This window comes from Eublepharis macularius, chromosome 2 (assembly GCF_028583425.1).
Source record: "Eublepharis macularius isolate TG4126 chromosome 2, MPM_Emac_v1.0, whole genome shotgun sequence".
Classification (NCBI taxonomy): domain Eukaryota; kingdom Metazoa; phylum Chordata; class Lepidosauria; order Squamata; family Eublepharidae; genus Eublepharis; species Eublepharis macularius.
In genome coordinates, this window is record NC_072791.1 from 95,409,080 (window position 1) to 95,433,749 (window position 24,670).

Sequence of the window (24,670 nt, forward strand, 5' to 3'; positions counted from 1 at the left end):
TGTATGTTCCATGTTAAGCCTCTAAATGGGCTTCAGTTGTTTCCTGTGTTAGCTCAATCAGAGCAAGTGGGCAAGCTGCAACATGTTTACCTAATAAAGAACGGTTTCCAATGCTGTGTCTGCCTCAGGACTTATTGCAGGACCCACATACTTAAAACATCTCGCCACCATACTTCTTTCAATCCATTACTCTGATGATATTAATATTTATTATTGTGTACTCCGTTTATAGACCATCTTTCTACTCAATTGTGACCAAAAGTGGTGCTCCAGTTTATTTGTACAAGAAGTTATAAGGTAGGTTAGGCTGATAGTGTTTGAGTGGCCCAAGGTCACACAGCAAGTTTCCATGGCAGAGTGGAGACTTGAACCTAGCTATCCAGATTATAGTCTGACACACTAACCACTACAGCACTTTTGCATCATATTAATAGTAATAATAATGGCTGATATTAATAGAAGTGTCACCTCTGTGTGCCTCCCCTCAGCTCCCATCCATACTAAAACCTGGACCCAAAAACATGTCTATAAATAAGTGCACAATTCATTCAACCTGACAACTAAAGCTTTTGAGAAATGCAACTATATCCTCGTTTAATGTTCACATCTTCCTTTCAACCTCTTATCTTCTTAAAGTTTCACCCATCCCACACAAAAACCATAGTATTCTCGAGATATGTTAGCGCAAACTAAATATTATATGTGAACATTTGCCCCGCTAATCGGAATGAAGACAGACACATTCATTTGGGTTATAAACTTGGGCCGCTTTATTAAAGTTAATCAACAATCAAACATCAACTACAGCAAGGGCCTAACTAGCGGTACAGGACAGGCTCTGGAGTCGCTCCCGACCCCACCCTGCCTGTCTGGGCGAGACACCCGCTGCCCCAGGTCCAAGCCAACAGTCCAGTGGCTGGACCCGGCCTGGCCAGGCAAAGTGGTTCACCCAAGCAAAGCTCCCCCCCCCCGGCCGAACGGCAGCGGGGGGAGACTAGCATATGCCTGGGTTCCCCACCCAGGGCGTCCCACCACGGGGCGAACCGTACGGCAGCTGTCCCCATCTGGTGGACCCCAATTCCCCACCACTGTGGAGGTGCCAAGGGTGCTCGCCAGCCCGCTCCATATTATTTCCTAACTAAAACTCCTGCCACCACTGATGCCAAGCCTCTGCTTAGGCCTCCGCACCCCACAGCTGGCTTAAGGCCAACCTAAGCCCTTGCCACAGGTCATCTAAGAAAATCCTATTCCCTCTAAATGAGAGGTGAACCCCATTCCCTCTGTAGAGGTCAGCAGACTCGGCCCGGATCTGCGGATGAGGCAAATAGATCCCCAAACCACCCATCATGGCTTTAAAAAGGGCTCTGTTGGCCATCCACCTGGCCCTATCTACTGCCCTGTGGTCCACCGCTTCCCGCCACATCCGGCACGGAAGCATCGCCGACCAATAGATAAGGACACCTGGCCACCTCCTCTGGATCTCCCTGAGGTCATCCTGAGCCTGGCAGGACAAGGCAACCCTCTTCATGAGACCCAAATCATTGCCACCTAAGTGGACAACCAATATGTGCGGGGGAGGAGCACTCCGCCGCTCAAACAGCAACAGCAGCAGGCCTGCCCAACGCAGGCCTCTCCTGCCTTGCCATTCAACGGTGGCCCATCTGCTGAGTCCCAGCTGGGACCCCGCCTGGGTCCTCTTCGCTTGGTGTGCCGCCCAAAAGACCATACTATGGCCACATATCAGGATCCGAACGCGATCCCGCCACACAGCAGCACCTGAAAAAGAAACAATTTCAACACAATTGACTACCGATCAGGGGCCGAACGTAAGCCTTATAAGCCCCAGATCGCCACCGCCCCACTTTCTGTATTTCCATCCCAGCATATCTCATGGCTGCCGCCGTGGACGCAGCACCTATCCTAAATGAATGGGTTCCAAATTTGAACCCACCGAGGCCCAGCTTAGCCAATGCTCTTCCCGTGACCATCCAAAACTGATACTTAGTCAACGGGGACCCATCGGCATGACAAAACAATGCCCCCGGTGCCGTTCCCCGTGCCTTCACGTAGGCCTCCAAGGCCGCCACTGGGCACAAATCAACGGCCGAGCATCGGCTGATGGTCAAAACCACCCCCTTTTGAGCCTGGTCGGTCTTAGAACGCCTAATCCTAAGAGCCACTCTGTCCCCCAGAAACTTAACGTCAGCCGCAGCTATGGCGCAATCAGAGTTGTCTTTAAGGGACTGAGGTACCAGCTCACTAATCCTAAGGGCACCAAAAAATGCAGTCAAAGAAGTTGCATGAAACAGCTCCTCCTCGAATGGCGAGTTGCACACCCTGGGCCACATAGCCTTCAACCCCTTTAATATATCCGGGGAAATGGGCTGTCTCCTATCCCTTGGCGTGGTGGCCTCCCTTGACCACCCTTCCAGCATCTTCTTGATGCGGAAATCCCCGGTGGGGTCCGCCAAGCCCTGCACCTTAGAGGCAAAGGCCAAAGCCAACAGCTGGCTGCGGATATACTTGATGCTGTGCCCCTTCCCCTTTTGATAAACACAAAAATGAGCTAAGTGCCCCACCTTAATAGGCCATTCCTGGGGAAGCCCAGCCTCCCGTCTAAACCCAGCTAATTCCCTTTCCGCTCTGTCGTAGACCCTCCTGGTGCTAGGAGCCAAGGCTAACTGGATAGCCCTGAAGGCCTCGGACTCCCAATCCTCCAAAGCCCTGGAGGAACCTGGGTCGGCAGCAAATCTGCCTCCAGGGCAAGCTGACGAAATCGGTCCATCTGCAGACGAGACAGGGCGTCTGCCACCTCATTGTTCAGTCCTGGAATATGCTTAGCTAAAAACAGAATGTTAAGGTGCAAGCACCTCAATGTAAAGGCACGGACCAATTTCATAACTCTGGGAGACTTGGACGATAGTGAATTCACTATCTGGACCACAGCCATATTGTTGCACCAAAAGTGCACGGAGTGGTTTGCCAACTCGTCACCCCAAAAGTAAACTGCCCCCAGAATTGGGAAAAATTCCAGGAATGTCAAATCCCTGCTAATGCCAGCCCCTACCCAATCATCAGGCCATTGCTCTGCACACCAATGGCCTCTGAAATAAATCCCAAAACCTATGGAGCCGGATGCATCTGAAGAGACGTGCAGGTCTCCTTCAAGCAAAAGCTCCTGCCTCCAAAAGGAGACACCGTTAAAACTTTGTAAGAACTGATTCCATACTTCTAAATCCTTCCTCATCCCCGGAGACATGCACGTGCGGTGATGCGGAAGACGAAGTCTTCCCATCACTTCACATAGCCTCCTCAAGAAGGCTCTACCAGGGGCCACCACCTTGCAAGCAAAGTTTAAGTAGCCCACCACCTGCTGAAGCTCAAGCAAAGAAACCTTGTTCTTGCCCAAAAGGGTACCTATCCGTGCCCTCAGCTCCAGGAGCTTCACTTCGGGCAACCTGGACCGCTGGTTGACCGTATCCAGCTCAATGCCTAGAAAAGTAAGGACCGTCACCGGTCCTTCTGTCTTTTCATGCGCTAGTGGGACGCCTAGGTCCTCAGCTAGCTGGACGAAAGCACTGAGCATCCCGTGGCATTGGCCAGACTGTGGGGGCCCCACCATGATAAAATCATCTAAATAGTGGGCGGAGTCACAGCAACCTCGCATCTGACACAAGGCCCACTCTAGAAAAGTGCTGAAACGCTCAAAGACAGCACATGAAATAGAGCACCCCATTGGGAGGGCCCTATCCATATAATACTGGCCCTTGAATGAGAATCCCAGGAGCTCAAAGTCCGCAGGATGCATAGGGAGAAGGGGAAAGGCAGACTTAATGTCGCATTTTGCCATCTCCGCCCCAGGGCCACAACACCTAATGACCTTGACCGCCTGGTCAAAGGAGGTATAACGCACAGAGCACAGGTGCTCGGGTATGGCGTCATTCACTGACTCTCCTCTAAGGTAAGACAGATGGTGAATCAAACGAAATTCACCTGCCGCCTTCTTGGGCATAACCCCAAGCGGGGAGACCCGTAGATTGCGCACCAGAGGGGAGGGAAAAGGGCCTAAAACCCTACCCTCCGCGCATTCTTTGGCGATTTTACTCCTAACTACCTCCTCCATTCCTATTAAGGAACGCAAATTGGGCGACATAAAAGGCTTTCTCGCCCCTTGAAAAGGTATTCCAAAACCAAACAAAAACCCTTCTAACAAAAATCAGGCATCGTCCCTATTAGGGTAATCGGCCAACATGGCCTCAAGTACCCTCACTTTTATTGGGCTGGGGCCCTTTACCAGCCCCAGCCGGCCCACCTGCCCCACCCCCTCTCCTTCCAAAAGGGCGCTGCTTTCTACACGCACTGAAGGGGTGGGGACCTCTGCAGGACGGACACTCGTGGACAAATCTACAGTTCTTCCTATTGCACACCCCTTTTGCCGTGAACTCAAAGCAAAGCAGCCGGGGCTGAACCGACTGCCCCGCAGGGGTGCGGGTGCCATAATTGCTTTAGGTCGCTCCCCCAGCTCCCTGGGCGGACCGCTGAACTTTGTGGCCACTATCTGACCGATCTCCAACCGAAGACTTCGCGGGGGTCATTAACTGTAGCCACAGGTGCTGATGCACCTGATCCCATGGCAACGCCGGATTCAAGGCCGCCCTCATGCGAAATTCTTCATCGTACTGCAACCAAGCCGGCGCAGCAAACTTGGAATGTGCCCTGTATATAATGTCAATGTATTGGAAGAGCGGAGCCACTCTCCATGGCTGGACTCTAGCTATGACCCCGGCGTATATCAAAAACCTCGGCAGCCAATTAGCCCAGGATCTATCAATCTTCCGCCGCTTAAGGCGTTCCTTGTCACGATCCTCTAAGTCCTCCCTATCCTTCTTCTCCAGCTCCCTGAAGAGAAGGGTGAAAACATCCACATATTCGCCCCGCAGTATCTTCTTCCTCGTTGCCGGGGTGAGATGGTCACCTAACGGCATCGCTGTGTCGCCTACTGGGAGGGCCCTATATGGAACCCCCCCATAATTAGGCCAAGGCATCCCAAAGTAGGAGCCCCAAGGATGAACATAACCCATTCCCGCCGGCATGTGTGCTGGCGGCGAGGGCCAACCAGCCAAGCCATGCGAATGGCTGGGCTCTGGCTCCTGCGCCCAGGGACCCCAGTCCCTACACAGCTCAGCTCCACTGGAACCTTGAGCGGCACCTGCTTGTCCATAGGCACTGCTCTGAGCAGCCAAGCCCGTCTGGCCCCAAGGCCAGGTTCCCCGCTGTGATGGCGTGGATGACTTACCATCAGCCTCGGGCGGCTGCACCACCAGAACGAATTGGCCTGCATCACCCGACCAGCCCGAGTCCTCTTCCATCGTCGCTGGCTCCACCGCTTCTTCCTCAGCGACCTGAGCTGGCACAGTAGCTAAAGGGAGCGAAGCAGCCTCCGCAGAAGTACCTTCCAGAGCAGCCAAACGAGAAAGGATGTTAGCAAGCGAAGAAGCTTTAGATGCCACCCTCACCAGTCTCTTAGTTAAAGACCCAGGAGGAGGCCCCATTGATCTGGCTTGCTCCAGGGCTGCAATTCTAGCCAACACATCCTGCCTTACTGCAGTATCGTCCTCCTCATCTGAAGAAACTGCTACTGCCAGCCGCTTAGGAGGGCTGTTTGCAGGCTGCTTACCCTTGGATTTCCCCCCTCCCTTCTTAGGACCCATGGTGCAGTAACTGTCTTTAAGCCTAAGCTGTCTAACCTGTGATCTATATATCCAAACTTAGACCAAATATAGTGCAGCAGCACCATCCAGTGGCCATCTGTGAAATAGGCAGTAAACAAGCCTGATTGTAACTTAACCAATTAGACCAAATATAGTGCAGTAGCACCACCCAGTGGCCGTCTGTGAAATAGGCAGTAAACAAGCCTGATTGCAACCTAACCAATTATAAACTAGCCTATTGAACCCCTACTGTTATTATTTTTATTTATTTAATTTTTTTAAATTTTCATTTATCTCATTCAATTTTGCTATACATGTATTCCTGGCACACTATCTCCTCACTCCCCGCCAATGCCTATATTTATCCCCAACTCACTGATAGGCCAGGCTATGCAAAAGCTCTGACGTTGTCAGGCCTATACAGGGCTGGATCCCTAAAATGGCGGCCGCTTATGCCTAAAATGGCGCCCTTCCAGCCGGCTGTTTATAATGCCTGCCCCAACAGCCTAACAACAGGGGGGGGGGCAGAAGCTGGTGAGCAGCTCTCAAGGCCACTAAGCGGCACGCGCTCCACAGGGGCCCACTTCAACGGCCCCACCCCTCACCGTGCTGTCAGGACCACCAACTACAAACAGCACAGACTGTTTAGCTGGACCACCCACTACAAACAGCACAGACTTATAGCTTCTAATCCCTCTTCTTTTTTAAAAAAAAATTATTCCGCCATGAGCCAGCCGGCCCTAAGAAGCACCACCCGCCCCCACCCAAGTAAACTGGATGGGCTTGCAGTTGCTTCACTGCCGGGAGGCATCCAGGCCTAGCTCCTGGAAGGCAGACTGATGTCCTGTCTCCACCGAGCTGAGGCGAAACTGAATGCCTAATGGGGGCGGAGGATCAGCAAGTGCTGCTTAACTCCGCCCCCAATGGCTAAGCCCTCTAAGGAGGGTTGGCTAAATCACTGCCTTCCTCCACCAGCGGGGCAAATGACTGCCACCGGCCTGAAGGCGGGCCTTTGGCCGGCTGGCAGAATTTTCTCCAACTTGTTGAAAGGAAAGTAGCCTTCAGACCTGAGCAATGTAGGGAGAGAGTGGTTTCTCCCCATGTCCCTTTTCTCTCAGAATTATCCTTAGTTACCTGAATGCATAGAAATGCTAGAAGAGAAAAAGCAGATTGGAAGGCAAATTTTAGTGGAAAAATGAAAAGAAATGAAAGAATTCACTGCCGTCTTCTATCTTATAACTGAAGCCCACTATTTCAATATGTTGAGGATTTCTTACAGGTATTTGCATGTATTTGCTTATTTACTATACTTATGCCCTTCCCTTCTACTGAAGAGTCCAATATCGCTTACAACAATGAAAATTCAAAATAGAAAATTAAAGCAGACAATGTAGCCAGAAACGTTAAGAACAACCTGAAATTATATAACTTCAACTTCATCCACAAATCAGTGGAAACAATACTAAAAAACTAAACAGATAAAAAAAGGAACGTTCACAGTTAAAACCTTAAAAACAGTAACAGCACCAAGGAGAAAAAAGACATAACCATAAGTCTTGCACTCGGTTCGAGCCTCATTACAATCCACCTGGAAAAGATCTGTCACCGTCATTCAGTGAAGAGTTAACTAGGTCCCTTGGGGCAGGGGATTCTAAAGCCAGAGGGACCATTTGTAAGAAAACCCTCTTCTTCATCCCAACCAACTTCACCTCATTCAAGCAGACATGCAGAGAAGGGCAATGCAGTTAACACTGCCATCAAATAATGTTTCTACCTTCTTGTTAATTTATTTCTGTGATGTCAAAACCAGGTGCATTACTAGCCAAATTGAGTTCCACAGTTCAACTGCATGTTATATCTAAAGTACAAGATCCACTGATTTTGGGGTGGAGGAGAATCAGAGGATAAAAAAAAAGGCAAAATGCAGGTGTTGACTTTTAAAGGCTAAACAGTTTTGGAACAGAGAATCTGAGGGGCTGCCTTCATTCATAAGAACCTGCAGTGTTAACCGTTCAGTTCTTCAGGCACCTGAATAATACAGTGTGTGTGTATGAACACACGCATGTGTGTGTGTGCCTGTCATTTTATTTTAGTGGGTTGCAAACCAGCAGTCATTTATTGCCTTTTCATGTTTGCATTGAAAAAATATTATAATTCAATGGCATTTTCTACTTAAAAATTATTTAAAGGTTAAAAAGGATTATATAGACCAGTGGTAGTTATAAGGTAGTGGCAACTTGGTTAACTCAGCCTCAGATCATGAACTTAAAAAATGTAGTTTAGAAGGTAAAACTAATGATGTTCATTTATCTCTCCCTCCAGTGCCAGTTACAACCCCAGTGCCAACAAGGATACTATATCTGCCTTGGATTATCAGGGTCCCAAACGCAAACTTTATAGTGCTGTACCTGGAAGACTATTTATTGTCGTGAAGCCATATCAACCTCAAGGAGAAGGGGAGATTCATTTGCACAAAGGGGACAGAATAAAAGGTTAGTATTTCCTCTTCGGTATTCTCAATTATCCTTATCAGTTTTATACAAATGGCAATTGAACATATATATTTGTTACGTCAGTACTGGTTCTGAATGATCTAGTACTATTGTCAATGCATTTCAATTCCATTTCAGGTCATCTACACTTGAATGACTGGTATGATACCCTCTCATTCCATTTGAATTGGTTCCCATAAAAATTCAAGCATTTTATGCTGATTTGTGATGCATATTTTAAGTTAACACATATAGATTTATCAGCATGATGCATACCTTTAAGTAAATAGTAAATAAGCTCAATTGTAAATATGTAATTTACAAGCTGGGATTTTGCAATGAATTGCAGGAAGGAGGAATGATGTGGAAGACCTCTCCATCCTTCAAATGTTCCCCTCCTGGATTTTAGAAACTCAGTGCTTTGAAAAGTTAATGTTCCTCTCTCTCTCTCCCTGTCTTTCCCTCATATATCTGGATTTCCTTTAACTAAAACTTGACTGCTCTTATATTTTTTTTACTCTGGAGAATAGTCACCACCACTCCCATTTTCTTAGGTTTTTTTCCCTTTTGGTTAATTTAAAAATATTTTTCTGTATACCTTCGGGAATTTCCCTACATAACTGGGAAGGTAGCCGGGGTGTGTGGCATGCTTGGCTGAGAGGAAAGACGTGTCGCGGCTGAGCTCCTGGTGAAAGACTAAAAAAGTGTAAAGAAACTCCTTCTTCTGAGATAAAAATGTTAAAACCAAGCCCTGAAGACCCTTAATCTTGTTTGCTGTGAAGTGAGAGGGAAAAAGAGTCTGGAATTTGGCAGCGTCTGGAATTTGGCAGAGTTGAAGAACGAGCTGATAATTAATTAGCAAGCTGAGAGTAATAGATATGGCGTCCTCGGAATCAGAAGTGGAATGCAAAACTAAGGTAACGAAGCCTAAAGACTTTCAGTTAGAAGTTAAAAAGGCTGTGGAGGGGGCAAAACATAGCATTATCAAAGCTGTAACAGAAATTGTGGAGGAAAAAATATCTAAGTTAGCAGACACCGTGGAAGAAATGGCAGGAACGGTGAGCTCTGCATGGGAATTGGCTCAGAAAAATGAGAAGAAAATTGTAATATTGCAAAAACAGTCCAGACAGTTGATAAAGTATAACAAGTATATGAAGGATAAACTAATGGACCTGGAAAACCGGGCCAGGAGGTCAAATCTATGGTTGAAAAATATTCCAGAAACAGAGGATATGGAGAAGGTGGTGGAATGGATGGCTAAAATGCTCCCGGAGTTAGGAATCTCAAAGGAAGTTTTTGATCGTATTCATCGTGTGGGGAAGCAGACGGCTGAGTGGATGAGGCCTAGAGATGTGGTAATGTGTTTTGGAAAATATGCATTAAAGGAGCAAGTTCTTAAGGACATGAAAGCCTTGGATAGGCTTGATAAATTACTGTATGAGGACAACAAAGTGATGGTGTTTGAGGACTTATCACAGGAAACAATTGCAAGGAAGAAGAACTTAAGGATGTTTACTAGGGTGCTGCAGGAGAAGGAAATGAAATACAGTTGGAGAATAGCACCCTTTGCCTTAAGGCTGTTACATAAAGGAGAAACTTTGGTTGCAGAAGATCAGAAGCAAATGGTGGCTCTATTCAAGCATGTGGGACTGCAGCTGCCTAAAGACTATAAGCAATTTCCTGATGGGGAGTCAGAAGAAGATGGTGATTTGGAAGAGGAGATGGAGAGCACTCAGAAACACAAGAAGAAGAGAAATAAAGATGAAAAAAAGACTTGGGATTTCAGAGAAAGGGCTAAGGCTAAGAAATGAATAAGAAATGAAGGATTAATGAAGAAGGAAGGAAGAATAAAGAACCGGATAGCTCAGCATGGACAGCTTCTGTTTATATTTAGTGGGGCTGGTGCCTTGGTTCTTCCCCCCAATATGGTTGCATGGGGTTGCTGGATGATTGGCATGGGAAAGGGATGATTGGGAAGGGGAGGGGGGAATGGAGAGTGGTTGGGATAATGTTGGTATGGTTGGAGTGTGTGATTGTGGAATGGTTGGTAGTCTGGGGTAAATGGGGTGGATGGGTGGACTATGAATGGAGTAAGAAAGGGTATGATTGCATATTGGGAAGAACTTCATATACAAGAGATATGCCAAGAATTCTGGCATATAAACCTTCTCTTGGCTGGGCAGAGGGGGATTGGGTGATTAGGTGTGGGGTAGATTGGCACTGTCAGGGGGGGTTGGTTATGGAATGTGGGGGACAAGGATGCCAGGCTGGTAGAGAACAGAAGAGGAATGGGAAAGAGCAATGGTTAATAGTAATATGACAAAGAATGTAAATATTATATGTACAACTCTTAATGTGAGAGGGCTGGGGAATTCGGTGAAACGTGCGAGAATTGGAAGATATATTTTGGACTTAAAATCTGATGTGGTGTTTCTGCAAGAGTTACACAAGGCCGGGGAGAAAGAGGTGAACTTTCCTGGTTTTGGGAATGGAAAGAAATTTATTGCTCCAGGCTCCTCAAAAAGTAGAGGGGTGGGAATAGTAATAAATTCCAAGGTTGATTTTGTTGAGGATAAAGTATTGAGAGACAAGAATGGAAGGTTTATTTTTGTTCAAGGTCACCTTGAGGGAGAGCCGGTGGTCTTAGCTTCTATTTACCTCCCTAATGTGCACCAGCTGAATGTATTTTATAAGTACTTGCAGAAGCTTGATAATTTCTCGCCTCATATTAAGATAGTAGGGGGCGACTTTAATATTAATTTGCAAGGGAAAAGTAGTGTTAAAAAGGACAGGTAGTGAAATTTAAAAGAATGTGTGGGAAATTTGGTTTATTGGAACTTTGGATGGAAAGGTATCCTAATGATGATTCATATACATTCTACTCTGGTGTACATGGAACTTATTCAAGACTGGATGGTATTTTAATTTCTCAGGAAGTAAGGAATTGGGTAAAAGATATGGATATTGGAATGATTAAGATTACAGACCATGCCCCTGTCTCAGTGTTCTTGCAAGTAGGTCATTTTAATAGGCCTTATTTTTGGAAGTTTAACCCATGGTTAGTTGTAGACGAAGTAAGCAAGAGTAACATTAAAAAAGCAATAGAATGCTATTTTGTGGAGAATAAAAAATCAGATACATCATTGACAATAAGATGGGAAGCAATGAAAGCTACTGTAAGAGGAGTATGTATGCAGAATTTGGTGAGATTGAAGAAAGGTAAAGATAGGAAGATTAAAGAAGTAGAAGAAGAAGTTAGGGTATTGGAGGAGAAATTCAGGAAATCTAAGAAGAAGAAGGATAGGGAACAAGTAAATAGGAAAAGAGAAGAGCTGAATGTATTAGATGTTAACAGGACCACCTTAAAATTATGGTATAGTAAACAGAAGTATTATGAGTTTGAAGGGAAAGGAGGGAAAATATTAGCAAATAAAGTTAAGAATCTCCAGGTAAGAAAAAACATAAGAGCAATTAGGGATGATAAAGGGGAGTTGGAAACTGAACCTAAAAAGATATTGGAGAACTTTTTAGATTTTTATAATAAACTGTATGCAAATAAAGGAAATAAAAATTGTGATATAGAACAATTTTGCGAGGGAGTGGAATTCCCAGAATTAAGTGAGGAAAGTAGATGGGAATTAGATAAGAATATAATGGAAGAAGAAGTTAAGATGGCTATAGACTCTATGAACGGGCAATCGGCACCTGGATTAGATGGGTTCAATGCGGCGTTTTATAAGCATTTTAAGGACATATTGGTGCCACATGTGACTGAAGTGTTTCAGGGAATTCTGGACGGATCCGCTACCCCACCTACATGGTTAGAGTCGAGGTTGGTGTTAATCCCTAAATCGGGAAAGGATCAGACTCTAAGGGATTCATATAGGCCAATCTCTATCACCAATATGGATTATTGAATATTTGCAAAAGTTATGGCAATGAGGCTTAAAAAATGTATAACACAATTGATAGGGAAAGATCAATTTGGGTTTATGCCTCAGAAGTATTTGGTAGAAGCGGTTAGGAAGGTGATAGGTATGATCTATTTAGCTAAAAATAAGGGATTGCCTCTTACGCTTATGGCGTTGGATATTTATAAAGCGTTTGATTTGGTGGATTGGACGTATATGGAAAATATATTTCAAAAGTATAAATTTGGGGTGAAATTTCAAAACATGATTAAGGCAATATATACCAAGTCCAAGGCGATGGTAGGAGTTAGTGGATCAGCAGTGGGGTATGTTCAAGTATTGAGTGGTACGAAACAGGGATGCCCTCTATCTCCTATGTTATTTATTTTAGCACTGGAGCCGTTGGTGCTTAAATTAAAAAAGAATAAAGGAATAGTAGGTTTTGAAGTCCCAGGGAAAGGGAAAGTAGATGGGAATCTGTTAACATTGTATGCAGATGACATGATGGTGACAATTAAGGATTTGGAGTCCACAACGGTCCCGTTAAAAAAGGTATTACAGGAATTTGAAGAGGTATCAGGGTTGAAAGTGAACTTTTCAAAATCTTCAATGATGTGTTTTAATGTTAAACCAAAAATACAATTAGCAGCTTCCAAAACCTTGGGGATTCCTATAGCAAACAAAATGGTGAAGTATTTAGGGGTTAATATTCCTAGGAATGATAAAAAAAATTTGAATATAATTTTAAAAGAATTTGGAGTGGAATTCAAGATAAAATGAGAGTTTGGGGGAGGAGGAAAGATTCAATTAGTACAAGGAATGCTATGGTTAAAATGTTTTTAGTTCCTAGGTTGACTTACCTTTTCTATGTACTACCTTGGCATATACCAGGATATATATTGAAGAAGTGGCAAGGAGCTATAGATAGATTTGTTTTTGCATCTAAGAAACCAAGGACGGCGGGTAGGTATAGATATTATGGAATAAAAGATGGGGGATGGGGGATTCCCAATATTAGTTTGTATTACGATGCATATCAATTAAGGCATCTAATGACTTGGTTGGAGGGTGAGTTAGGAGAAGACATTGGTTGGCTAGAACGGGAAAATTTTGAGGTAGTAGGGGGAAAGGAAAGCTTGTTTGATAGGAGGAAAAGGAGGAAGAAGATAGGCGACAAATTATCAACTTTTCAGGGACCCTGTTGGGTATGGGAGAAGTGGAAAAAAGAGCTCACCCCAGGGATATCACCTCTTACCAAAATGTGGTATTATGATAAATTTGCCCCGTTGAGGGGATCAATGTCAAAGGAGGTAGGAGATAAATTAAAGAAGATGGCGATTACAGAGTTGAAAAAGGTGTGGGGAACAGAAGGGATGGTGGAAGAGGAGAATAATATTTTGAGTAGGATTAATTGGCTGCAAAAAAACCAAATTTCCTCCTTGTTGAAGGAGGAAGAAATTAATGATATTGGTAAAAGATTAATTACTCCCTTTGAAAAATTGGTGAAAGAGTATGGAGAAGATAAAACAAAAATAGTTTCAAAATTGTATAAGGTTTTATTAGGCACAGGGGAGTCACCGAGAGAATTCTTGAAGGAATATTGGGAAATAGATATTCAAGGTAAAATTAGGGATGAAGAGTGGGAAATGATGTTTAGGTTACCTCCCTTAGTTACTACATCTAGGTTAATGCAGGAGCAAGGTCTGAAGATGATACATAAATGGTACTATACACCGGTTAAGTTATATTATATTTCAAAATCGGGGAGTAAAAATTGTTGGAGGAAGTGTGGAGAATTGGGAACGTTCAGTCACATGTGTTGGGACTGTCCTTTAGTAAAAAAGTTTTGGGATCAAATTGGTATGGAAATGTCGAGGATAGTAAGAAGGGTAAGCATATCTAAAGCAATGGCACTTATTAATTTGGATGGAATAGGGCTAAGGTTAAGAGAGGAATATAAGTGGATAAATTTGATGTTAGTAGCAGCAAGACAGGTTGTAGCAAGGAATTGGAAAGAAGCTGAGGAATTGACGATTAATCACTGGAGGGGAAATATGAATAATATAATAGTTTTAGAGTACCTTACGATGAAGATACGTAGAATGAATGGGTTAAAGGTTAGAGAACAAGAGGAGATTTGGTTTAGAAGGATGGTGGGGTACTTAGAAACGTTTAAACAATTTGAGATGATTAGTCGGTTAATAGGAAATTGAGAGGTTAATTTAATTATAAGGCTAAGTGGAATGAGTTGTACAGGGAGTAATTGTGAACATGAAATAATATTGTATAGAATAATATTTATGTATCTACCGCCTGGAGGTCCCTACACGGGTGATGTCGACGACGGGTTGTTATATTCGGAATAAAACAATAAAGTATTTTATAAAAAAAAAAAAACCTGGGAAGGTAGCCAACTGCCTGGAGAAAAAAATGCCCTGGAGCCATCCAAAAGACCTTTTTAAAGTATTATTCAAACTTGTACAGAAGACAGGATATTTCTTTAAAGAAATTGAATAATTACTTAACAAAACAGAAGCTACCTAAAATTACAGAAGAACAACAGGTAATGAACAGCCCAATAACGATTCAAGAAGTGGAGGAAGCAATTAAAAAGATGAAAACTGGGAAGTCACCAGGACCTGATGGACTATCTGGCTGATATTATAAATGCTTTGTCAGAACTATATTGGATATAATGGAATATTTAGATAAACACAATGAAAAACAAGCAGCTCTAGTTTTCTTGGATGCTGACAAGACCTTTGACAATTTGAACTGGGTTTTCCTGTTTGAAGTTTTAGAAAAGATGGATTTTGGGGAGAATTTTATAAAATGGGTGAAATCAATCTACACTTCACAGAATGCTAAAATTATTGTTAATGGAGAATTAACTAAACCGTGTGAGATTCAAAAGGAACACCTGAAGGGTGTCTGTTTATCACTGCACGTTTTCATTTTGGTGGTGGAGGTTTTGACTAGAGACATTAGCCAGGAGGAAAAGATTAAAGGCCTAACATTTTAAAAAGGGTCATATAAAGTAAGAGCCTTTGCAGATGATTTAGTTATAATCCTAGAAGACCTATTAGAGGGAATTGAAATATTGATGGAGAGGTTGACATAGTTTGGAACGCTGGCAGATTTTAAAATAAATGAACAGAAAACAAAAATATTAATGAAAAACATGGATACTAAAACCCAGGAAGAATTGATGAAAACAACAAGTTTTAAGGTTGAAAAAAAAGCAAATTTTGTAGGTATCATGCTGACGGGGATGAACTGTATACTATTTCAAAAATAATTATGTTAAGACATGGAAAGAAATTAAAAACAGATATGTCAAGATGAGATAGAGTAGGGGGGCGTGGCGTCGGTGCAGAGGAAAATGGACGCTTGTTGCTAGAGCTCCATTCCTCCCCAGCACAAATCCCTGCTTTAAAGCGTCACAACTAAACGAAAATCACTCAGAGTATGAAAAAACAGTCGAATGAAAAGAAGAAGCAAAAGGTAAAAGCTGTTAAAAACTTTCAGAAGTTTTTTTCGAGTCAGGAGGCAGCAACAAAGCTGGTTAAGAAACAGGAAGGGGGAGACAAAATGGCTGCCGCAACTAAATGCACAGAAAATAATCAACTCTCCCAACAGCAGAATGTTGTTACAAGCTTAATCCAGCAGATGGAGCAAAATCTCCTTGAGAGAATGTCAATGCTATCACAGCAATTCAAAGACCAATTTGCTGAAATGAAAATCGAACTGAGTAAAGCAGTGCAGGATGCTAAATCTGCTATTGATATCAGCAGTACTGTACAGACTGAAGTTAAAGAAATACAAAAAACAAATGTAAATTTTCAGGAAAGAATAATAAGGCTGGAAATGGCAGCGAGAAAGAGGAATATCAAATTTAGGGGATTCCAAGAAAATATAAATGCCAATGAAGACCTGTCTGATTTTTTAGCTTCATGGCTACAGACGCAGCTTCAGATGGAGGAGGAGGAAGATATGAAAATAGAAAATGCATACAGAGTGGGGATAAGAAATAATGCAAAGAGAAAATTTCCTAGGGACATAATAGCTACAATCCCGAATGGAAATAGCAGAAAAAAGATTTTTGAAACAGCCAGAGCCAGGGGAGGGCTGGACTTTAAAGGTACTCAAATATTAGCCCTTACAGACTTATCCCCAGAAGTACTGAACAAAAGGAGAGACTTAAAAGGCATTACTGAAGCTTTAAGAAATGCTAAAATCAACTACAATTGGAGCAACTTAACTACACTACAGGTCAAACATAAAGACAAAATCTACAGAATATCAGACCAAGAATCAGGAACAGCATTTTTAAACGAAGTGGGAATTGAAACCTCAATGGACGTAGAGAAGAATTCACAAAAAAGAAGAATGCCAGTAGATTTATCACCGCATAAGAACATTAAAATTCCAGTCCGCTGGAACTAACTGATGGAACTTTATATGGAAGAAATGAAACACAGGTTGTGAGAAAATGGAATAACAAAAAGAATTTCTAACAGGGATTTGGGAGGGGGAGGAATAGGATGGTATAGCATCCAGCTCTTATAGTTATTTTCTGTTCTCGGGTTGGTAAAATACCAATAACCTGTGAGGTGTGTAATCACAGGTTAGAGAGAACAGGATTGTGTGTATGTTAAATAAGAGGGGAGGGAGGGGAGGAGAAGGGAAGAGGGAACAGAGGGGGAGGGGGAGGGGAACAAAGAAAAGGGGAAAGGGAGGAGGGAGATTTAATAGGAGGGAAGGGTAAATTGTAAATAAAAAAGAGAAAACTAAATACATATACAGAACTATAAGTACTAGTCTATAACTGTAAAGGAAAGTTTGGATAATATACTAGGTGTTAATAAGTGTTTAAATATAGATACTGTTTTTGAGATAAGTATAGTTTGGAAAACTCAGTTGGTGTTATAAAGTGGTTTAATACAAATATTGTTTTTGCGCTATAAGTGGTACTTAGTTACAAAATAGGAAAAGTAGTGGTGAAAACATAATTAAACGCAAGAATGAGTCATAACATTAAAGTTATATCTTATAATGCACGAGGACTAAACAATCCAATTAAGAAAAAACGTATCATGGCAAATCTAACAAAATTAAAACCAAATATAGTTCTTTTTTCAAGAGACACACTTTAGATATAATGACAGACAAGAATTTAAAGAAAAATGGATACAACAGCAAATACATGCAAAAGGTACATCGAAGGCAAGAGGAGTCTCGATACTTATATCAAAAATACAAAGTTTACAATAAAAGCAATATATCGAGACCAACTAGGGAGATATCTCTTTATTAAAGGGCTTATAGAAGAGAAGATGTACACAATAGTTTCATTATATGCTCCAAACACAAATCAATTGGCATTCTTGGAGGCAACATTTCATAGTCTCAATAAATTTCAGGAAGGGGATCTGATAATCGGGGGAGATTTTAACTACATAATTAACCACGCACTAGATAGATCACATCTTAACAATAAACATTGCAAAAGAAATAAAAATAAAACTTATATGGAAAAACTTATAAATAAATTTCAGCTAGTAGACATTTGGAGACAGTTACATGACCAAGAAAGAGATTACACTTACTATTCACCACGACATAAAGTACATACTAGAATAGATTACATATTAATATCACATGGACTAGTTAAAAAGGCAGTAAATCCAGAAATAGGAAATATTGTGTGGTCAGATCATGCTTGGACAAGCTGCATGTTTTCCATTAGAAGTGACACTATAACTACAAAACTTTGGACACTTAATAAAGTCTTACTCAACAAAGACCAAACTAGCAAAAAGATAGAGCAATTTATAGCCCAATACTTAAAAGATAACAATGAAAAGGATACATTGGCTCATATGAGATGGGACGCACTCAAAGTAGTTTTAAGGGGCCAAATTATCTCTTTGACAGCTCATTTAAATAAACAACAGAAAGAACAAAAAACAGCAATTATGGATAGGATAGGACAATTGGAAGCGCAACATAAAAAAACAGGGAGTAAAAAAACTTATCAGGCACTACTTCATGAACGTAAATTATTAGAAATCATAGAATCCGATCAAATAAAAAGAAACCTTTTATATTTAAAGCAAAAATACTGGTATAATACACCCAAAAATTTAAAGATTTTATCATGGAAGGTAAAAGAAAAACAAATGTCAAAACAAATAATAGCAATAAAAAACACGAACGGAAAAATAGAACACAAGCCCAAAGACATAACACATGCCTTTAAAGAATACTATAAAAAACTCTACACATCAAAGAATCCAACTGAAGACCTGATTAAACAGTATTTTCAGAATCATAAACATTTAAAAAAACTTGCAGAAACGCACAGACAAATATTAGAAAACCCAATTACAACACAGGAAGTTAGAGAAACAATACAAAGACTAAAAAACAACAAGGCAGCAGGACCGGATGGTTACCCTCCGGAATTTTATAAGAAATTTCTTAATAACATTCTAAATTCTTTAACAGAGGCATGCAATGCACTATTAAACTTGGGACAGCAACCTCTGTCTTGGAAAGAAGCATCGATTATAGTAATTCATAAGCAAGGAAAAGACCCAAAGGATCCAGCTTCATACCGTCCAATATCATTGCTTAATCAAGATTATAAAATTTATACAGCAATAATGGCAAAAAGGGTAAACACATTTATTACAGAATATATACACCAAGACCAAACAGGTTTTATCCCTGGAAGGGACCTAACGGAAAACATATACAAAACACTTAACATTATATCAGCCTGCAAACAACAACATTCAGCAACATTACTGGTATCATTAGATGTAGAGAAAGCGTTTGATTCCTTAGAAATAACATGTTTAATTGAATTACTGAAAATTATGGAATTTGGCACAAAATTTATAAATTCAATCAGAACAATCTACACCCAAGCTAAAGCACAAATTAAAATAAATGAAATGACTTCAGAGACATTCATACTTTCAAGAGGGACAAGACAGGGATGTCCTTTATCTCCAACCCTGTTTGCACTTGCTCTGGAACCTCTGGCAATTTCAATTCGGCAACAGGAGAAAATACAAGGAATAGAGATAGCATCTAAAACATATAAACTTAATATGTTTGCAGATGATATGTTAGTTTTCCTTATTAACCCTGAGAGTTCATTGACTTACCTACATGAGGTATTAAAGGAATTTGCACAAGTGTCTGGCTTAAGAATAAATACGTCCAAATCCACTATACTGCCTTTAAACATTTCATTACAAATGAAGGATTTCTTATCCTCTAAATTTAGCTATCGATGGGGCAGACAAGTCATTATCATATTTAGGCATAAATATTCCAGCTGACTTAGATCAGCTATTACAATACAATCATTATCAAAAGATCAAAGAAATTAAACAAGAACTGGAGCAAAGAAATAGACAACAGTGCACTTGGATAGATAGATTCCATATTATAAAATCTTTTATTCTCCCCAAAATACTTTTTCTTTTACGAGCAATTCCTATAACGCCACCACAAGCAATTATTAAACAATGGCAAACAATATTAAACAAGTTCTTATGGAATAAAAAGAAATCAAGAATATCGTTTGCCACTTTAAGACAAAAAGTACATCAAGGGGGTTTTAGTTACCCTGACTTAAAGATATATGCAGTTGCATCTAGATTAGTTAATGCTCTACAGTTGCTGCAAGATAAAAAAGAACTGGATTGGATACAAATATTGATCCCACTGTACTATCCCTACACGACTCAGGAAATAATATGGAATAAAAAAAGAAATCAATGGACAAATATAAAGCAAAATAAATTCTTAGTAGACATCCTCAAAAAAAAAAAAGATGAGATAGAGTACAGTTGTCCTTGTTGGGGAGAATATCCACTCTCAATATGAATGTTTTACCTAGAATGTTATTCCTCTTCCAGACAATACCTGTGTTAACTTCAGATGTACCATTTAAACAGTGGCAAAAGGATATTTCAACATTTATATGACAAAGGAAAAAACCAAGAGTTAAATATAAAGTTTTACAAGATGCGAAGGAGAGAGGCAGCCTAGGTTTACTGGATTTGAAGTTGTATTACGCTGCCGCATGTCTAATGTGGATGAAGGAATGGATGCTTCTGAGATATGAGAGGCTCTTGACATTGGAAAATCATTGTATTAGGAGAACCATCTTGAGAATTTGGAATAAATACAAACTGAGATTATCACAGAAGACACCGCTTTGGATTTCAACATAGGAAGTGTTTTATAGAGGTGAAATGACTACTAAAAAGGGATGGCTGACTTACGGAGACTTACTAGAATTCTCACAAGGAATTGTAAATTGAAGACACGGAAGATTTAATAGCTAAAGGTTATAAATGTCAATGATTTTTCTATGCCTAACTTTGAGAAGGGTTTAAATCAAATAAAAAATGACGGGGCTTTGGCTATGAAAAGATAGAATTTGAAAAAAGAGCTTTGTACAAATAACAAACACGTTTTTTCCAAAATGTTTAAACATTTGTGGAAATTTGAAATGGAAGAAGAATGTGTGAAAGATTGTGTGGTAAAATGGGCTTGAAAATTTTGGATATAATATACAAATGGACCAATGAGAAAATATGTGGGTCAAGGGGCTCAAATTCACTTTGAGTTCCACACTTAAAGAAACTTTTTATAAAATGATGTATCGGTGGTATATCATTCCTGACAAAAATGAGTAAAAATATGTCAAACAAACATTGGAAATGTGAGCAACGTGAAGGAACATTTTGTCATCTTTGGTGGACTTGCCCTAAAGCAAAAAAATTTGGTCACAAATTCATATGATAATACAAAAAATGTTGAAGATCAATATACCATTTAAACCAGAAGCCTTTTTGTTGGGAAATAAACATGGTATCAATATACCATTTAAACCAGAAGCCTTTTTGTTGGGAAATAAACATGGTATTGTATTTCTATATATGACCATGGTGGCTAGGCACAAAAATGGAAGAGTACAGTATTGCCTTCAATCGACGAATGGATTGTGAAAATTACAGAGTTAGTGAAGATGGCCAAGCTTAGAGCCATGATCAGAGATAAAACATTGTCTACCTTTATGGTTAACTGGAAACCCCTTATTGACTTTCTGTGTGAGATGAGGAAAACGTGCTGCGCAGCAGCATGGAAAGGGGCATTGTAAACCCCAGCCAGCTTCCATCAGCAGCTTGGCAAGCTGCTGCTCCAAGGGGGGGAATGCCCTTTCCCCACCGCTTTGGAGCAACAGAGAAAGGGAATTTAAATGTTCCTTTCCCTTTTGCTGTGAAGCGGCAGGGAAAGGGCATTCCCCCCCTTGGATCAGCTGCCTGGCTAGGCAGCCAATCCAAGGGAAGGGAGCTCCTTTCCCTGCCACTTTGGAGCGACAGGGAAAGGAACATTTAAATGCTCTTTTCCTGTTGCTGCGAAGCAGCAGGGAAAGGACATTTCCTTTCTTTTTCCGCTGCTTTGCAGCGGCGGGGAAAGGGCATTTAACTCCCCCTTCGATCAGCTGCTTGGTGGAGATTTCCCCGCCAAACTGCTGATCCCGGGGTTTAAATGCCCCTTTCCTTGCCACTTCACAGCGGCACAGAAAGGGGCATTTAAACCCCAGCTGGTCTGTATCAGCTGCTTGGTGGGGATTTCCCTGCCAAACCATTGATCCCGGGGTTTAAATTTCCCTTTCCCTACTGCTTCACAGCAGCACGGAAAGAGGCATTTAAACCCCTTGACCCGAAGCTTCCTGATGCGATACGAATCGCTTCAGAAAGCTTTGATTCGAGGTTTCCGTATTGGGCCCAGCATGCTGGCCCGATTCGGAAATCTTGAATCTTTGCAAATCGGATCTGATTCAGGTATTTTACCCGAATCGGAAACCCAAATCGCACACCCCTACTTTGGAGCATTGGCATAGCATAGGGCATGGATCTCCAGCATTGAATGACATGCCTGCTGTTTGATGGCATGCCACCTCAGCCTGTTGACTGTGCACCATGGGATGGCAAGAGGTATAGAACCCATTTGGGCATGACCCTAATAGTCCCTGCCACCCAGGGTGAATTCTGCAATGGATCATTCTGGCACATACTGTATGGCTTCCCCCCACATCCTTTAAGCAGGACCTGAAAAGGGTAATAAGCCACCCACCCAGCACAATTCACCCCAGAGGATCTGGCCCAATGTCCTAAAACTGCCAAGTTGTGCAAGGCATTCCCTAGAAACCACTGGCACCCAGGGAGGGAAGGAGACCATCCACCGGCTCTACTGCCAGGGAATGGCAGTGAAGACCCCAAGGGCTGCTGGCATGGAGCCCAACCACACCAATACTCTCCTCTTCTCTGTCTTGTAATAAACATGGTTTTGATCATATATACTCTAGTTATACATGTATATTTTAGTAAACCATGTTAGACCTTTAATGTATTTCTTTAACATGTTGTGGAAAAATATAGTTGTTCTTTTATCTTAATTCATTAAAAGTAGTTGAAAAAGTAGATAAATGATGTTTTAATTGATAGAAAAGATTACCTGTAATCTGTAAATCTAGTAATTTTTAACACATGTAAAGATTTATAGTCTTATCTATGCGGGTGTGCAACGGCATCATAAATTGGCTTTAGCAAAACATCACATGATTAAAAATATAAAAAAACAGCTAAATCCAAGACCAATCAAATTTTATATTAATTTCACATATTAAAGATCTTAGAAATGTCTATATTGATAGCATAGGTGATCCTAAGACATAAAAGGCAAACCATGTTACTGATGAGTCACTTTTTAGCTTGGTGCAGGCGCACTGAGGGCCCTGTGGTGTGCCTGTGCCAGGATAAAAAGTGAATTGGTGGGGGCAGGACTCTGATGGGCCATGAAGCCGGCGGGGAGACGAAGCATGGGACAGCTCTCCCCGGTCTTCCTGCAAAGTTGGCAGGAGCTGTGGAGCCTCAGCCCCTCCAAGGCCTGCCTGCAGAGCTGGCGAGGAGGCAAAGCATTGGGGAACTCCCCCAGCGCAGCCTTCCTGCCACCTTGGCAGTGGTTGCAGTGCCATGCTGAGCCTCCCCACCAGCTCCGCTAGGGTTGCCAGCTCCAAGTTGAGAAATTCCTGGAGATCTGGGGGGTGAAAGCTGGAGAAACCTGTAAAAAGTGGGGTTTGGGGAGGGAAAGGACCTTGGCATGGCATAATTCCATAGAGTCCACCTGCCAAAGTAGCCATTTCCTCCAGGTGAACTGATCTCTGTGGCCTGGAGACGAGTTGTAATTCCAGGAGATCTCCAGCCACTACTTGGAGGCTGGCAACCCTAAGCTCCGCGGTCGCTCAAAGGCCTGCTGGTGGAGCCTGTGGAGAGGCAAAGCACATGGGAGCCCCCCCATATGGCTTCCCTGTCGGCTCCACAGCCCCTCAGAGGCCTGTCTGCAGAGTCTAGGGGGAGGCAAGCATGGGGGAGCTCCTCCTGTGCAGCCTTCCTGCCACCTTGGTGGTGGCTATGGATCCACGGTGTGCCCCCCTCCAGCTCCATGGCCCCTCAGAGGCCTGCCTGTGGAGCTGATGGTGGGGCAAAGCACAAGGGATCCCCCCACAGCTTCCCCACTGGCTCTGCAGCCCCTCAGAGGCCTGCCTGTGGAGTCAGCAACTCCAGCCACCTAGCCGCTGAGGGCCCTGCAGGTGGTGGCTCTGTGGCAGAGGAGCTCTCCTATAGCAGCTGATAGGGGGTTTTTTCCCTCAAAAGTAAGATCACTAGTTCTACATGGGAAAACACCTAGCATCTTGCCTTCTTTATACCAGTGCAGCATTTCCAGTAGACTTTCTGAAGCATGTTTGGGATCAGGGACAGGGTACTTCTCCTGTACTGTCCAGCCCACCAGTTAAGATCTGCCTTGCACTCTGTGCCCCCACATACTTGCTGTCTCACTTAAGAGCCTATGGGTTATTCTGAACCCAGCCTAGCAGACTACTATTGCTATAAATATGAGCCTATTGGTTACTTTCTGTGTTGCTTAATATGTCCGTGATGGAATTGCTTATGATCTGTTTCAATATTTTTTTAGCTCTGTATTGGATTTCTGCTGGTTTTTGAATCTTTGCAAATTTGATTTTTTAATCTTTGCAAATTTGCATGTATATAGCCATTACATTTTTGTTAAAATGTCTGATATTGACTGTACTGACTCACGCTGTGTGATCTGCCTTGAGTCTCAGAGCCAAACTACAAGAGACGAATTACATGAGAAGGAGCACATGAAGGGAGTAGCCATGTTAGCTGGGAAGCTGAGTTTTAAAAGAGATCAGAAGGCTTTGTCAATTTCCCCTCTCAACAAAGCCAGGGAGATCTCTGCTCAGAAGGTTTATTTCTTCTTTGCCTCTTAGAAGGGAGGTGAAACTGACAGAGCCTTTGGGAGGCAAAGAGGAAATTAACAAACCCTCTGAGCAGGGATCTCCCTGACTCTGTAGAGAGGGGAAATTAACAAAGCCTTTTAATCTCTTTTAAAATTCAGCTTCCCTGATAACATTGCGACTCCCTTTATGTGCTCTCCCTCG

The 24,670-nt window shown here is 42.3% G+C and overlaps 1 protein-coding gene across 3 annotated transcripts in view; it reads left to right on the plus strand.

The window, feature by feature from the left end:
• Positions 1-24,670, plus strand: part of SHANK2 (SH3 and multiple ankyrin repeat domains 2) — an 829,172-nt gene that overhangs the window by 338,448 nt on the left and 466,054 nt on the right. For all 3 annotated transcript variants that reach the window (XM_054971067.1, XM_054971065.1, XM_054971068.1), the window contains one exon: positions 8,034-8,203. In XM_054971067.1, coding sequence (XP_054827042.1) covers positions 8,034-8,203 — 170 coding nt within the window. The remainder of the gene's footprint in view (positions 1-8,033; positions 8,204-24,670) is intronic.